Source organism: Oncorhynchus mykiss, chromosome 11, assembly GCF_013265735.2.
Source record: "Oncorhynchus mykiss isolate Arlee chromosome 11, USDA_OmykA_1.1, whole genome shotgun sequence".
NCBI lineage: Eukaryota > Metazoa > Chordata > Actinopteri > Salmoniformes > Salmonidae > Oncorhynchus > Oncorhynchus mykiss.
Window position 1 is genome coordinate 24,590,886 of NC_048575.1, and position 16,476 is coordinate 24,607,361.

General features: G+C 41.1%; 2 protein-coding genes across 5 annotated transcripts in view; one reads left to right on the top strand and one right to left on the bottom strand.

The window, feature by feature from the left end:
* Nucleotides 1-237: 237 nt before the first annotated feature.
* On the top strand, nt 238-8,333 carry rmdn1 (regulator of microtubule dynamics 1). 2 transcript variants are annotated; one of them, XM_021620576.2, is made up of 10 exons: nt 238-520; nt 1,490-1,595; nt 1,779-1,866; nt 2,253-2,412; nt 3,184-3,273; nt 3,369-3,424; nt 5,364-5,451; nt 6,776-6,806; nt 7,390-7,523; nt 8,072-8,333. In XM_021620576.2, exons 1-10 carry the CDS (start codon nt 389-391, stop codon nt 8,114-8,116), a joined length of 930 nt encoding a protein of 309 aa, XP_021476251.1. In that variant the 5' UTR covers nt 238-388; the 3' UTR covers nt 8,117-8,333. The 2 variants fall into 2 exon arrangements, 1 of the variants encoding a protein (XP_021476251.1); XR_002475265.2 differs by lacking the exon at nt 6,776-6,806.
* Nucleotides 8,334-13,103: 4,770 nt separating this feature from the next.
* Nucleotides 13,104-16,476, bottom strand: part of LOC110535527 (NEDD4-like E3 ubiquitin-protein ligase WWP1) — a 58,222-nt gene continuing 54,849 nt past the window's right edge. For all 3 annotated transcript variants that reach the window (XM_036935226.1, XM_036935224.1, XM_036935225.1), the window contains exon 23: nt 13,104-16,359. In XM_036935226.1, the coding sequence (XP_036791121.1) occupies nt 16,260-16,359 (100 nt within the window). In that variant the 3' untranslated portion in view covers nt 13,104-16,259. The remainder of the gene's footprint in view (nt 16,360-16,476) is intronic.

The following is a 16,476-nucleotide window of genomic DNA, read 5'->3' on the forward strand; positions in this document are numbered from 1 at the left end:
ATTCTTATTTTCAATGACAGCCTCGGAACTGCCTTGTTCAGGGGCAGAACGACATATTTCTACCTTGTCAGCTTGAGATTCGATCTTGCAACCTTATGGTTACTAGTCCAACTCTCTAACCACAAAGCATACCCACCAATGCAATGGTTTCGAAGTTGAACAGTTGATACCAGAAAAAAATACTGTGGGAAATACAAGTTAAACTGTAAAAATGCCCGACCAATCGTTACAACAACCTGATTTGAAGTTCGTGTTGTTTCTCTACGTTTTCGCTAATTGCGATCTTGAATGACCCACGTTTGTATCGTGTTCTTACATTTCAAAGTCCAGGCTGTTCGGCTCAGATTTAGAAGTGATCATTCAGCTCTTGACTTGATTAGGGAGAAGGATGGCAGGAGCAACTTTCATGCGATTTGCTGCCCGGACTGTGCTATCGGCACCTGCTTGTAAAGCCGTCAAGATCAGAGGATATCATCGACAATACTTGACTACTTTCAGGAGCAATACCTCAACTATTAACGTAAATAAACCTCAATTTACTTCATCCGCCCAGTTTCTCCTATTGCTGGTGTGAAAGTGTTACATGCGCCTGGTAGAATAGAACCAGAGTGGTAGGCTATTTGTTGAAAGTATCTATGTAAAACATGCAGTAACTAGATACACTATCCTGATCTGAATGGATGTAGGGGAAAGGTCAGTAGGGCTACACAGTACAGTAGGTAGGGTATTCTTATGTGATGCGATTGTCTCTGCACATTGTTTAACATTTGTTCAGTATCACTATTGAAAGGACAATAGGATGCACATGACACAGAATGAACATGACAGTATAAATTACATTTGACAATATAGATTTTTTGTTATCGTCATTATTATTGTTGTGTTCATTTGATATTACTTGAATACAATACATTTTCTCCCCTGCAAAGCCTGGACAGGTTCCAAGACAAACAACAACAGTGTGTCTTGAATAAATAGGCCAAGGGGCCTACTGCCTTGATTAGGGGAGAATCTCAGTTAATATCATCCCTGTGTCCTCTCTCCTCACCCCCTTCTCAAAACTCATTGGATGAGAAAGTCAGAGGTCCTGCACCTCTAACCTTCTCCAATGGGTTTTGAGAAGGAGGCAAGGACGCGAGGAGTATGCAATTGAAATTCTCCCTCAGAATTGTTGCTCTGCATTTGTTGTGACTCGGGTACTTTCGGTAGGGCTACTTTCTGTCAGAGGGACCTGAGCCAGTATGAAAAACATAATGTGTATTCCTCACAAGTAGTGAAAGGCGGGGGGCGGGCAGGGGGTCTAATATAGACTAGCCAGAGAGGTAACTGTGGTGGAACTTTTGATATAGGCTTGGTCTATCTACTGAGCATATAACGTCTTGTGAAGCAGTCTTTAGTCGTATCTGGTTTTATCAGGCTGTGACTGACATTGACAAGTGTTTTATGTCTTCAACTCAACTACCTCTGTCTGTTCCGTTCTCTGGTGCAGGGTGGAAGAACTGCATTCTTGCTCACCTTACCAGTACTATCTTATCTAGGCGTGGAAGCCTACAGGAGGGTGCAGAGTGCAACTGTGGTCCATGCTCTGGAAAAAGGTACACACCACCTGGAAATTAGTAATTCAGAATGGTTTTAATTATATGTAATATCAAAATAATTTGAAAGGGATACAGCTATTGAATCAGACAAACATTCCTGATTAAACATGCAAATGTATGATTTGGGGCTTTTTCCTATCCAGATTCTCTATCTAATGGCACCTCTATTTTGTATTCTAGCTGAAGAGGCTGTGGAACAAGCAGACTACCTGTATAGCTGTGGGGAGACAGAGAAACTCTACCAGCTTCTGCTACAGTATAAGGACAGGTAGACCTACTGTATTTCATAAACATGTTAAGGCATGTGCTGTCCATTGCATGTGTATAAGACAGACAGACCGACAGTGACCATTGCAAAAACAGAATGGTAGTATGTATTGATTGGGTTTGGCTGGGATCCAGAACGATTTTGCAAGTCAGGTTGTCTCACTGTTTAGGCATCAGTTTGAGGTCTTTGTACTAACGAGTAAAAATCCGTGACAAAGCTACAGTACCGTTCAGGAACTCAGCAATCGAGGTCAGAAGACTTAATCCTTAAAACAACACTGAATGCCCTCCAAATACTGTTAAAATGTTCTTTCTCTTTCTGTCCCACTATATTCTACTGACCATTCAGCAATGACATTTTTGGAAATAAAATATTTGTGTGTCCAGTGATGATGCGGAGTTCCTGTGGAGGCTGGCGCGGGCATCTCGTGACCTCTCCCTCCTCGCTCACATTGCTGCTGACGAGAAGAAGAGGCTGACCTTTGAGGCGTTTGAATACGCCAAGAAGGCCCTGGAGAAAAATGAGGCCTGCTTCGCAGCACACAAAGTAATAACGCCTATGGTTTCTTCTCATTGAATCTCTGAAGAGAACCTACTACACTATTACTGCTGTGAAACTAAGCTAAATCATGGTTTTGATCAGGCTCATTTGCCTTCATAATGTTGGGGCTACTGTAATAAGATTAATCCGTTAACGCCTGGTTTGCTGCTATCGACCAAGTGGACAAGTTGCTACAAGTCCGGTTGAGGTAAACATTCTAATAGAGCTTTGGTGAAAGGTGGTCATGTGACAATTCAAACCCTAATAGCACAGAGGCTAAAAAAGCCAAGGCCAATAGCACAGTGAAAATATCATTGCTAAATGTCTTCATGGGCTGCTGGCAAAAAATCTTAATTATTCTTCTGTGTCTCAAGATTATATAGTAATTCTGAATTATGTATACATGCATCAGTACAGACGTTGGTTCATAGGAAACTGATACAACTTTCAATTGAACAGTGAAACATTTGCTACTTTGTCATGTTTACTGGCACCAAGGGGAAAATTCAGCAGTTAACCAAGTGCAAGGTAGGATTCTCTGTTTTTGAGACCTAGAATCCTCTGATAATGGAATACAATTGGAGATTTATAAAATACTTCGGACCGTTTAAGTTGCGCAAGCAATTAAGCAGGCTAATCATATTAATGCTAATCATAAGCAAATATATGTGAGAATATGGATGACGATCTTGGTCATGGATTAGGCACCCTGGTCGGCCCCTGCAGTATTTATGTGGGTATTCTAATTTCTATATCCCTCATCTCTCTCTTGGTTAGTGGTATGCAGTGTGCCTCAGTGACATAGGCGATTACGAGGGGGTCAAAGTAAAAATAGGAAATTCTTACATCATTAAAGAACATTTGCAGGTAAGTGTTTTTTTAAATAATTTACAGTATGTCATATCATATGATTATTAATTTAAATATTGGCAGCATTCTAAAAGAAAATGTATCTTCCATAGAGGGCTATCGAGCTAAATCCTAAAGATGCCACATCTATCCATATCTTGGGTTATTGGTGAGTTATACACTTTCCATGACAGTCTGACCAGGTGAATCCAGGTGAAAGCTATGATCCCTTACTGATGTCACTTGTTAAATCCACTTCAATAAGTGTAGATGAGGAGGAGGAGACAGGGTAAAGAAGGATTTTTAAGCCTTGAGACATGGATTGTGTGTGTGTGCCATTCAGAGGGTGAATGGGCAAGACAAAGAATGTAAGTGCCTTTGAACGGTTATGGTAGTAAGTGCCGGTTTGTGTCAAGAATTGGGTTCACGCTCAACAATTTCCTGTGTGTATTAAGAAGGATCCAGCCAACTTGACACAACTGTGGGAAGCGTTGGAGTCAGCATTGGCCAGCATCCCTGTGGAACACTTTTGACACCTTGTAGAGTCCATGCCCCAATGAATTGAAGTTGGTATGAGGGCAAAAGGGGATCTATATTAGGAAAGTGTTCCTAATGTTTGGTTTACTCAGTGTAGGTTATTTATTATGGAAATTATGTACACTACTGATCAAAAGTTTGGGGTCACTTAGAAATGTCCTTGTTTTTGAAAGAAAAGCACATTTTTTGTACGTTAAAATAACATAAAATTGATCAGAAATACAGTGTAGACATTGTTAATGTTGTAATTGAATATTGTAGCTGGAATTTAATGGAATATCTACATAGGTGTATATAGGCCCATTATTAGCAACCATCACTCCTGTGTTACAGGAGTTGTCAGCAAATCAAAGTTTATGATTTTAAAAGGCTAGTCATTAGAAAACCCTTTTAGAAAACCCTTTTACAATTGTTAGCAGAGCAGGAAACTGTTGTACTGATTTAAAGAAGCAATAAAACTGTCCTCCTTTAGACTAGTTGAGTATCTAGAGCATCAGCATTTGTGGGTTCGATTACAGGCTCAAAATGGCCGGAAACAAAGACCTTTCTTCTAAAACTCATCAGTCTATTCTTGTTCTGAGAAATGAAGGCTATTTGATGTGAGAAATTGCCAAAAAACTGAAGATCTCGTACAACGCTGTGTACTACTTCCTTCACAGAACAGCGCAAACTGGCCCTAACCAGAATAGAAAGAGGAGTGGGAGGCCCCGGTGGACAACTGAGCAAGATGACAAATAAATTAGAGTGTGTAGTTTGAGAAACAGATGCCTCACAAGTCCTCAAATGACAGCTTCATTAAATAGTACCCGCAAAACAAGTCTCAACCTCAACAGGGAAGTGGCGACTCCGGGATGCTGTTCTTCTACGCAGAGTTCCTCTGTCCAGTGTCTGTGTTCTTTTGCCCGTCTTAATCTTTTATTTTTATTGGCCAGTCTGAGATATGGCTTTTTCTTTGCAACTCTGCCTAGATGGCCAGCATCCCGTAGTCATCTCTTCACTGTTGAGGTTGAGACTGGTGTTTTCAGCTGTGCTAACATAATTGCAAAAAGTTTTTCTAATGATCAATTAGCCTTTTAAAATGATAAACTTGGAACACAGGAGTGATGGTTGCTGATAATGGGCCTCTGTACGCCTATGTAGATATTCCATAAACATATTCCACAATTTTTTTTTAACAATGTCTACACTGTATTTCTGATCAATTTTATGTTATTTTAATGGACAAAAAAAAGGTCTTTCAAAAACAATGACATTTCTAAGTGACCTCAAACTTTTGAACGATAGTGTATATAAAAATGAACTGTTACTTCTTCGGCAAGTTTTTATTCCGTGTCTAAAGATACATAGCCTGTTTTGCCGGAGTCTGGGGTAGTGGTCTAAGCTCCCGATTCCAGACCACACATGGCAACAAGGTTTTCAGGGGTTTGAGGCCCAGCTTGGTCAACTGTCAGTACCTTCAGTACCCCTTCAGTACCCCTCTCGATGTCAAAAGTCTCCCAATAATTACACGTTTCCTGTCTAAAACAATATCAAAATGATGGGGTAGTGACACAGCCTGTTTTCTCATTTAGGTGTTTTGCCTTCGCTGAGTTGGCGTGGTATCAACGTAAAGTGGCAGCCATGATCTTCGCCTCTCCTCCCACTGCTACATACGAAGAGGTGTGTTACATCCTAAATGGCACCCTATCCCCTATATACAGTGAGCTCCAAAAGTATTGGCACAGTGACACGTCATTGCTGAAAATGTGTCACTGTCAATGAGTGCAAACTTGAGCAGTATGAAAATTCTGTGCAACTTTCAGCACGGGTTTACTGTGAACACTGAGGCTGTACCCACTTTAAGTTTGTTTTAACAGTGGCCAAGTAGGCTACTGTGGCTATTTGATCATAATGTAGGCTGAGCAGTTGCCTACCATCAAAAACAATGGAGAAAAACACATCCCATAACATTTTAACATGGAAATAACTGTTTTATCATTCAGCCTACAGAAGCAGCCAATGTGTAGTGTTCAATGCCTACATCCTATCAGACTTCTGAAGAAGAAAAAAAACATGCATTAACCTGTTTATCCACTTGTCCTTCAGAGGAGTTGACTGAAATGTTGTATTTGATGCAAGAAACCACTTTACAAAATAAAATTCTTTATTATTCTCATACCATTATTACAGAGAATCAAACAAATTGTTACGCTCTGCCTATTGGCTACTTAGTTTATTCAAGACGTCTCAAAATACAACACTAAGACATAGAAAAGCCCGACTCGCTTTTGAAAGATGGCTAGAAATGCACACCTTTTATGCACTTGTTGGCAGCAACCACTCCCCCATTGTTGACTAGAACTGGGCTAATAACTCACTAACTAGCTAAGAATATGCAGTTCTCACTTTGATCTCAAAACAAGCGCATCTACACACGACGAATGGCACAGATCCATATATGGCAATGGCTACATATAGGCCTACTGCAGCTCTGATTGGTTATGCAGCAGGTCGTGCCTGTCAATGCAATAGAATCCTACTCCATTGCGCTCTGCTTACAGTAAAATCTCTTGCATAGTTCGTTTTGCATAATAAATCCTGAATAGTTGTGTTTCGGTATGTTATATTGAATGTGGCTAATATTGTGTTGATTCGATCACAATTGCCACAGTAGTGAAAGGTTGAGAAAGTTGAGTGAAATTCAATCTCGAGCTTCTCTGTGCTGGCTCATATTTCTTCTGTGCGGCAGTCTGAGGTGAGCTGCGCAGTAGATGGAACATTGGACTGTTCCAATACCTTTGGAGCTCACTGTATGCACTACTTTTGACCAGGACCTATTGGTACTAGTCAAAATAAGTGCACTATATAGGTGATAGGGGGCAATTTGGGACAGATCCGTGATGTCATACTTATTTTTTACCCACAGTTCTTTGTATATGAACAGTACAAGATCATTGAAAAATGTAAGGCATCATGTTTGACTATCATTTTTGTTTCACCTCAGGCTTTGGCTTTCTTCCTGAAAGCTGAAGAAGGTTCGTTGTTCTAAATGTAACATTTTAACACAATACAATGTAAAGATAGACCACAGCCTGTCGTTTCCAATAGGAATAAATGAGTCATAGTAGGCAGAACAAGCAAGGAGGGGGCAAAGCATGAGCTAGCGAGATCCTATTGGCACGTTCTAGCATGTATTTGCATATTTCCGTTAGGGAACGCCTACACTGACGTGCAATCACCCAATTTACCCTTGAACTCCTTCTAATCAACGCAATTTTTAAAACTTTGTCAAACGGTAAAATCTAACAAACTTATTCCACTCTGTTCGTAAGAGATTTTAGTTTTGGGAACAGAAAACTGTATTGAAATCAAATCTTTAATTGATGAGAAAATTAGCATTATGTCTGCAAAAATCTCTCTCGCTCCATCTTTTCCCACTGCCGGCCACTGGGCTTCCTCTCATCACCATATTTGGTAGTGAGTGGAAACGCCAACCGGATGCTTCACACTTATACATTCTATGAAATATCTGTCTCATTGTTCCGTCTGTGTTTCTAAAGCCAAAATTTTATGCAATACAAGTCAACGTTTATCTCTCATTTGATCATCTTTCCATAGTGGACCCAAACTTCTACAGTAAGAATCTACTTATGCTGGGGAAGTCCTACATGTCATTGAAGGACGAGGGGAATGCTGTGCTCTGGCTGAGAAAGGCACGGGACTACCCCCCTCACACAGAGGAAGACAAGGAGGTAAAATGCAATACTGTGCGGGCCGGTTTCCTGGACACATATTTAACATGGTCCAGGAGAATCTCCATTGAAAGGGTGTTTTAGTCCAGGACTATGCTTAACCTGTGTCCAGAAACCGGCCCTATAACTGTTACCTGTATTTTAATTGTACATTAACGTGCTCGCCGGAAGTGGGAATCTTCCCAATAAAAAAGTTGCAAGTCTGACATTATATTCAAGTGCTTTTAAAGTCGGAAAAATTATTCAACCAATAACATTTTAGCTAGATAGATAAGCTAAGTTTGCTAATAATCAAGTTAGCCAGAATTCATTTACATTGACAAGTTTGTAATAGCCAAACTGATTTGTTGTCATCTTTTGATTGAAAGATCAGTATTGAAATGTCACAACATGTTCTGAGTTTCCCACAACAACTTTGAGGGTGTGAATTGAAATTTCCCAGTCGGAACTCAGAACTTCAGATAACTCCCACAGCACGTGAACGCACCATTATCACAGTATACTCTGATTGTATAGGAGATAATTTGTTTATTTCCTGTTCTTCATAGGTCCATAAAGAAGCCCTTGACCTTCTAAAGAAGCTCAGTGCATAAGATGACCTAGTCACACGGAGGCAAGAGTGCACTGTGTTGATAATAGGTGTAATCTATGTCTATCTACTATATGCATATTTTTGTTCCTAACGCAAGAGTGTACATAGGCTATAATGTACGGCCTTAACAGGAAATGATACATGCTTTTCCACTAACCTGTGTATAGTGATTTACAGATGCTGTGATTTAACTTTAATTAAACGTTATTTTAATTTAATATGCGTATCAAGTCTGTTGTGATAGCTTGGGATTGTAACATTCAGGCAGGCATTTTATTGTCTTTGTAAATAGAAAGTTGAATGGGTGTCTGATTTTAAAATCCCAATATGCGGTCAATGAATGGGATTCAATGTGTTCCATGCAAATATTACAGTTTTTCCCAATTGTTTACATACTAAAATTGGAACTTGAAACGCAATCACCGAAACCTGAAACTCATGTACCAAATCCCTAAACCAAGTCTGCAAAATTGCAAGCACAATTCCTGCTTTACATTCAGTTTTCAATTCTACATCACACTTTTTGCAAAACACTACACACAGTTCTCTACATTAGGCACAACATTCAAAATAAAAATGTCTTTAGTCCCTTTGGAAAGCATCGCCAATCACAATGCCAAGCTCTATACACCAATTGGCAACACCCACTCCTCACAGATATAAACACTAGTTGCTGAATTGTTCACTTAGAAATCAGCTTTAGCACTATAAAAAGGCCACAGATGAGCTCTCCTGTTTTGGAGGAAAATGGAAGTCAGTGGGGAAGCAAGAGCTAGAGTTGAAGGAGTGAGAGGAGGATGAGGAAGGACAGTTGTCTCAGATGAGATCAGGGCCACATTGGTTGACCATGTGCTCAACCGTATTAGCCAGCGGCATACCACCCTGCATACCACTGCTGGCTTGCTTCTGAAGCTAAGCAGGGTTGGTCCTGGTCAGTCCTTGGATGGGAGACAAGATGCTGCTGGAAGTGGTGTTGAAGGGCCAGTAGGAGGCACTGTCTCCTCTGGTCTAAAAAATATCCCAATACCTCAGGCCACTGACACTGCCCTGTGTAGGGTGCTGTCTTTTGGATGGGATGTTAAATGAGTGTCCTGATTCTCTGGGTCATTTAAGATCCCATGGCACTTATCGTAAGAGTAGGGGTGTTAACCCCAGTGTCCTGGCTAAATTCCCAATCTGACCATCACGGTCACCTAATAATCCCCAGTTAACAATTGGCTCATTCATCCCCCTCCTCTCCCCTGTAACTATTCCCCAGGTCATTGCTGAGACTGTGTTCTCAGTCAACTTACCTGGTAAAATAATCAATAAAATAAATAACTGTGAATTGAGTATGAGGGAGGCTGGGCAGAGAGTTCAGGCCAACCTGAAGAGCAGTGCTATGAATATGTTCAAGTAAATAAACTCAGCAAAGAAAGAAACGTCCCTTTTTCAGGACACTGTCTTTCAAAAGGTAATTCTAATAACTTCACAGATCTTCATTGTAAAGCGTTTAAACACCGTTTCCCATCCTTGTTCAATGCACCTGTGGAACGGTCGTTAAGACAATAACAGCTTACAGATGGTCGGCAACTAAGGTCACAGTTATGAACATTTAGGACACTAAAGAGGCCTAAGGACTCTGAAAAACACCAGAAGAAAGATGCCCAGGGTCCCCGCTCATCTGCGTGAACGTGCCTTAGGCATGCTTCAAGGAGGCATGAGGACTGCAGATGTGGCCCGGGCAATAGATTGCAATGTCCGTACTGTGAGACGCCTAAGACAGCCCTACAGGGAGACAGGACGGACAGCTGATCATCCTCGCAATGGCAGACCACGTGTAACAAACCCTGCACAGGATTGGTACATCCGCACATCACACCTGCCGGACAGGTACAGGATGGCAACAACTGCCTGAGTTACACCAGGATCACACAATCCCTCCATCAGTGCACAGGCTGTCTGCAATAGGCTGAGAGAGGCTGGACTGAGGGGTTGTAGGCCTGTTGTAAGGCAGGTCCTCACCAGACTTCACCGGCAACAACGTCGGCTATGGGCACAAACCCACCGTCGCTGGACCAGACAGGTTTGGCAAAAAGTGCTCTTCACTGACAAGTTGCGGTTTTGTCTCACCAGGGGTGATGGTCAGATCCGCGCTTATCGTCGAAGGAATGAGCGTTACACTGAGGCCTGTACTCTGGAGCGGGATTGAGTTGGAGGTGGAGGGTCCGTCATGGTCTGGGGGCGGTGTGTCACAGCATCGTCGGACTGAGCTTGTTGTCATTGCATGCAATCTCAATGCTGTGCATTACAGGGAAGACATCCTAATCCCTCATGCAGTACCCTTCCTGCAGGCTCATCCTGTCATGACCCTCCAGCATGACAATGCCACCAGCCATACTGCTCGTTCTGTGCATGATTTCCTGCAAGACAAATGTTAGTGTTCTGCCATGGCCAGTGAAGAGCCCGGATCTCGATCCAACAGCGGAGGGTGAGGACTAGGGCCATTCCCCCCAGAAATGTCCGGGAACTTGCAGGTGCCTTAGTGGAAGAGTGGGGTAACATCTCACAGCAAGAACTGGCAAATCTGGTGCAGTCCATGAGGAGATGCATTGCAGTACTTAATGCAGCTGGTGGCCACACCAGATACTGACTGTTACTTTTGACCCCCCCCCCCCTCCCCTTTGTTCAGGGACACATTCCATTTATGTTAGTCACATGTCTGTGGAACTTGTTCAGTTTATGTCTAAGCTGTTGATATGTTCATACAAATATTTACATGAAGTTTGCTGAAAATAAACACAGTTGAAAGTGAGTGGACATAACTTTTTTTGCTGAGGCAATGGAGGACGCATATGGTGAAGTCGATGTGGGGGCTTTCGGCGGCTGGATCCGTCACTCCAGAAGATTCTTTCCCAGCTGTTTAGCCAGGGAGAATATCGCTAGTGATCTAGATGAGGTGCTGTGGCCAGACCAAAATTGGAGGCAGCCTCTTTTTTCTTACATTTTGCAAGTGTTTTTGTCTTTCAAGTTTGAAAGAATGAACCACTCAATTTATTTTTGTACAGAAAACCCTTTCTGACTGAATGTTTTTCCGCTGTTGGGTATGGAAAGTGTTACAAACAAAACACAAGTGTTCAAAAATACTGCATTTTGGAAATAAGTGTGTCTCACTGTATTGCTTTTGTTTTATCTACATTTGAGTAACAATCTTTTTCAACCGGCTACAGTGCAACACTGAAAAGGCATAAACATACTGATGGGCTATTCATAGTAGTGTTTTGTGTTGAGCACATCAGTATGTTGTTGGTTGGTAGACAGATCTTCAGTTGAAGTCGGAAGTTTACATACACTATAGCCAAATACATTTCAACTCAGTTTTTCAAAATCCCTGACATTTAATCCTACTAAAAATTCCATGTCTTAGGTCAGTCAGATCACCACTTTATTTTAAGAATGTGAAATGTCAAAATAGAGAAATTTGTTTCAGCTTGTATTTCTTTCATCACATTTGCAGTGTGTCAGAAGTTTACATACACTCAATTAGTATTTGTTAGCATTGCCTTTAAATTGTTTAACTTGGGTCAAACATTTTGGGTAGCCTTCCACAAGCTTCCCACAATAAGTTGGGTGAATTTTGGCCCATTCCTCCTGACAGAGCTGGTGTAACTGAGTCAGGTTTGTAGGACTCCTTGCTCGCACACACTTTTTCAGTTCTGTCCACAAATTTTCTATAGGATTGAGGTCAGGGCTATGTGATGGCCACTCCAATACCTGGACTTTGTTGTCCTTAAGCCATTTTTCCATAACTTTGGAAGTATGCTTAGGGTCATTGTCCATTTGGAAGACCCATGCGACCAAGCTTTATCTTCCTGACTGGATGTCTTGAGATATTTCTTCAATATATCCACATAATTTCCGACCTCATGATGCCATCTATTTTGTGAAGTGCACCAGTCCCTCCTGCAGCAAAGCACCCCCACAACATGGTGCCACCCCCATGCTTCACGGTTGTGATGGTGTTCTTCGGCTTGCAAGACGCCCCCTTTTTCCCCCAAACATAATGGCTTTCAGGTTGTCAATATAGGACTTGTTTTACTGTGGATAAAGATACTTTTGTACCGGTTTCCTCCAGCATCTTCACAAGGACCTGTTCTGGAATTGATTTGCACTTTTCACACCAAAGTACGTTCATCTCTATGAGACAGAACGAATCTCCTTCCTGAGCGGTATGACGGCTGCGTGGTCCAATGGAGTTTATACTTGCGTACTATTGTTTGTACAGATGAACGTAGTACCGTCAGGCATTTGGAAATTGCTCCCAAGGATGAACCAGACTTGTGGTGTACAATTTTTTTTCCTGAGGTCTTGGCTGATTTCTTTTGATTTTACCATGTCGTCAAGCAGAGGCACTGAGTTTGAAGGTAGGCCTTGAAATACATCCACAGGTACACCTCCAGTTGACTCAAATGTCAATTAGCCTATCAGAAGCTTCTAAAGCCATGACATTTTCTGGAATTTTCCAAGCTGTTTAAAAAGGCAGTCAATTTAGTGTATGTAGAATTGTGAGACAGTGAATGATAAGTGAAATATGTCAAAAAAAATTGTTGGAAAAAGTGTGTGTCATGCACAAAGTAGATGTTAACTGTAGTTTTGGGAAGTCTGTTAGGACAAGAAATTTGTGGAGGTTGAAAAAAAAAAAAAAGTTTAATGACACTACCCTAAGTGTACGTAAACTTCCGACTTCAACTATTCAAATGACCTGTCATTGATTTTTTTTTGCAATAACAGTTTTGAATGCAATGTTTGCTTTTGCTAGAGATTTGTAGAGTTTTGCATTTTGTGTTTTAGGGAAAATAGCCTCAAGAGTCAGCAAACCTGTAAACAATTGTGGAAAACTAACAGTCAGTTGTGGTCAATTCATTGTTGAAATGGTATTCAGTCCCAACCATGGCCTTAAATCTATGCAGTTTCACTCACAATAATTTGAATGAACTCAAACCCAGTTGTAAAGAAGGTCAGATATATTTATTAAATATGGTTCTTTCCACAGGCAAGACCCAACCAAAAAAAAAAAAAACATGTTTTTTAAGAACAAAAATGGGTGACAGGTTTGAATCCTGAGCAGAAGGCCTCAGACACCCCCACGTCTCTCAAAACAGAAAAGCATGAGGGGTATGGGTTTATTTCTTTGTCTCATAAATCTTCGTCATTCATTGACAAGGGTTAAAGCAGACCAATGCATTTTCTATAGTCTCCGGTAGAGGGGGGGGGGGGGCGCGCTCTGTACAGTGTAGTATTAGGTGTTTTACAGTGTGCATCTACGTCGATATGTTACAATTCATCTCTGATATGAGTGAGGCGTCACAGAGCCCGTCTGTCGATGTTGGTGAGGCTCTGAAGAATAATTATTAAGTACTTTACTTTTTTACATTGTTCATTTACAATTGATTTCTTCGATTGGTTCAAAAGGAAGCATGTCATTAGGTGGCGGGTTGATTTCCGCCTGTCATTCAGACAAGGGTAGTTTACACAAATGCTCCTTTTCCTCTGCCATCCCTCCTCCTCTCACCAATAGGAAGTGAATAGATGTTATAGACACATGACATAGGTTCATGGTGAAGTTCTAACTAATCTAAATGATGGTTTGCAGTGGTCAGGACAGATTTCAACGCAGACTGCTTTGTCACAGCTGATGGGCTAGGGCTTGTCCCTCCCTCACCAGACAATCAAAACAAAAGAAGCACCAGAAGTGTTGGTAGAGATTTCACATTTCAAGAGAGAAAAATGTCAACAAAAAAATAAACATCTGCAAAATAAGAAAAGGACAGCCTAAAAGCATCAAGGTTGGCATGGCAGGTAATGTGTTGCTGACATACTAATAGAACTTGGACTGGCATGGTGTGGGGTTTGCCATCAATGGAAGAACTTGCACTGGGGTGGGGTTTAGGGGGTTTGCACTGCAGAAGGTTATCGCAGGTTATTCTATTTGACCGTCAAATGGCACAATACCACACTATAGCTCAAGGGAGCTGGAACACCTATCATCCTTGCACAGAGATGATGCATATGACCTTGTAGGGTTTCAAGGTGGGATATCCACTGCGTAACACTAACAATCATTGTCCCTTCAGAAGGCTGCTCAGTTACTTAGCTACTAAGTCTATGAGTAAGAAAAAAGTTCATGGCAAGGAAACATTGTGATTTTACAGCATTTTTGGACATCTTTTGCTGAATACATGAGCATTCATTTAGTGGGTAGCAACTAGCATGAGGAAGCACTTCTGGTACTGACATTTCTGGTGTATGCATGTGACATACAGATCAACATTCTTAGCAGGGAAAGTCAATTAACTAATCAATTTACTATCCCAGAAAGGGAGTTCGTGCACCACACACACTTGCAAAAAAATGAAATAAAAAAAAATGGCCACAGGAGATAGATACATCCATAACTAAATGTCTTATTTTCATTTCGTGTTTATTTCTCTCCATTAGTAGCAACTGCTTTGCTTCGGGTGAACATACAGCATTTGAGACAAAGGCTATATAATCTCTCTCTCAAAAAAGAAAAAAATAACATGACTTAATAAATTAAAATAGGCAGGTAAATGATATGAGTAGCAAGGTGCAGTGCCATGGCAAAGCAAAGTTTTAAGTGCCAGTGATAAACCTGCCACTGCAGCAGAGACCTAGAAGCCCCCAACCCCAAACCACTGCCACCAGTCAACACCACTCAGTCACAACATGTCTCTCAGAGCTGGTGTACACAAACTGACAGTAACAAACACCCATCGGGGTCCTAGAATTCAAAAGTATAGGATCTCTACGCAAGTACCATTCTATCAGGCAACTACTACCAAAAAAAAAAAAGGGGGGTCCCATTAACTCATTCATAAAATGGAACCACTTATTTGATCCATGTCCTCTTCTGAAGCAACAAACCTGTGTAGGCTACACACAACCACGGAGTAAAAACTGATGACCGTCCTCTCCTTGAGTCATGTTTTCACAAATCTCGACAGTAAAGGCTGTTGGTTCTCGAGCCCAGAAAAAAAGTAAGCGTTTCCTTTTAGTCGACAGCGCCAAGTTTACACATAATCCAAGGTACAACAAGACTGGATAATCTCACGTGAAGGTACCATCCACTCATCCAGACTTTAAAGGCCCAGTGCAGTCAAAAATGTGATTCTTGTTTTTATGAATATACATCTCCACACTATGAGGTTGGAATAATATTGTGAAAATTATAATGCCCTTTTAGTGTAAGGGCTGTTTGAAAAGAACGGCCTGAAATTTCTGCCCGTTTCGGTATTCCATGGTGACGTCATCCTGCTGTAAATAGGTTAATAGACCACTAAGTTCCAAACCCCTCTGCCAATAACAGCTATTTACAGTTTTCCCCACCCATCTCGAACCACACCCAGATAGTCCCAGTGAAATTCTTCCTTGCGAAATTGCTCTTTGCTAAGAAGCTATTAGTTTTGTTTTAAATTTAAAATGATTAAAACAATATCACAGTAAGGTACTTAATTGTTACCCAGAAATGATTTGATATAGAGATAAAAACAGCTGCATTGGACCTTTAATCTCCATACTCTTATCTTGGTGCAGAGTTGGAGGGGACTCGAGTCAGGGCTACTGAATACTGGTTTTTATTCAACGACAATACTGACAGGCTGATGGGTAGCTGGCTTAAGTTGATAGGAGTGGATGTGCAGTTGGGGTTGGAGGCAGTCTTCCTCTTTTCTGGAGGCAGCCATGCAAGCGCAGCACAATCACAACTACAGGTCCAAAAAAACCCAGGCACCGGACCAAACACTACAATCACCCTTAAAAGCTCTATAAAACTAGAGCCATAAGTTATGGTTCAACTATAAAATCCTCTCCACGTTTTCAGTCTCCTTTTAAAAACCAGCCAAAAAGGGGAGAAAAAAATAAGAATCATACATAGATTTTTCAGTTTTTAAAAGCGGAGGAAAAGCTGAAATTCTTGCATATTTTATGGGGTATAGTATAAGGGGGATTGCTAAAATGAGGTTGTGAATCAAGATTTGGTTTTTAAAATGACAAAATAGCTTATGTACATTGGTAGTTGTGTGCAATGTTTCATTTGTTGTTTTACATGGCTGGATACACTGTGGTAGAGAGCGAGACATCTTTCTCTACTCTTGGCCAAATCCTTCTGTTTCCTCGATAGCAAAGAGCAGCTTCTCCTTCAGCTGTTCAAAGCTTTTGTACGGGGGCAAGTCCAGCCTGTTAAAGCTAAAGAAAATAAGCAAAAATCCAGTAATTGAGTTTGAAAGCAAAACAAGAAACAGTCATTGTATTCAAGTATGACATGACTTACACCCAACACATTACTATTTGACATTGAAACAT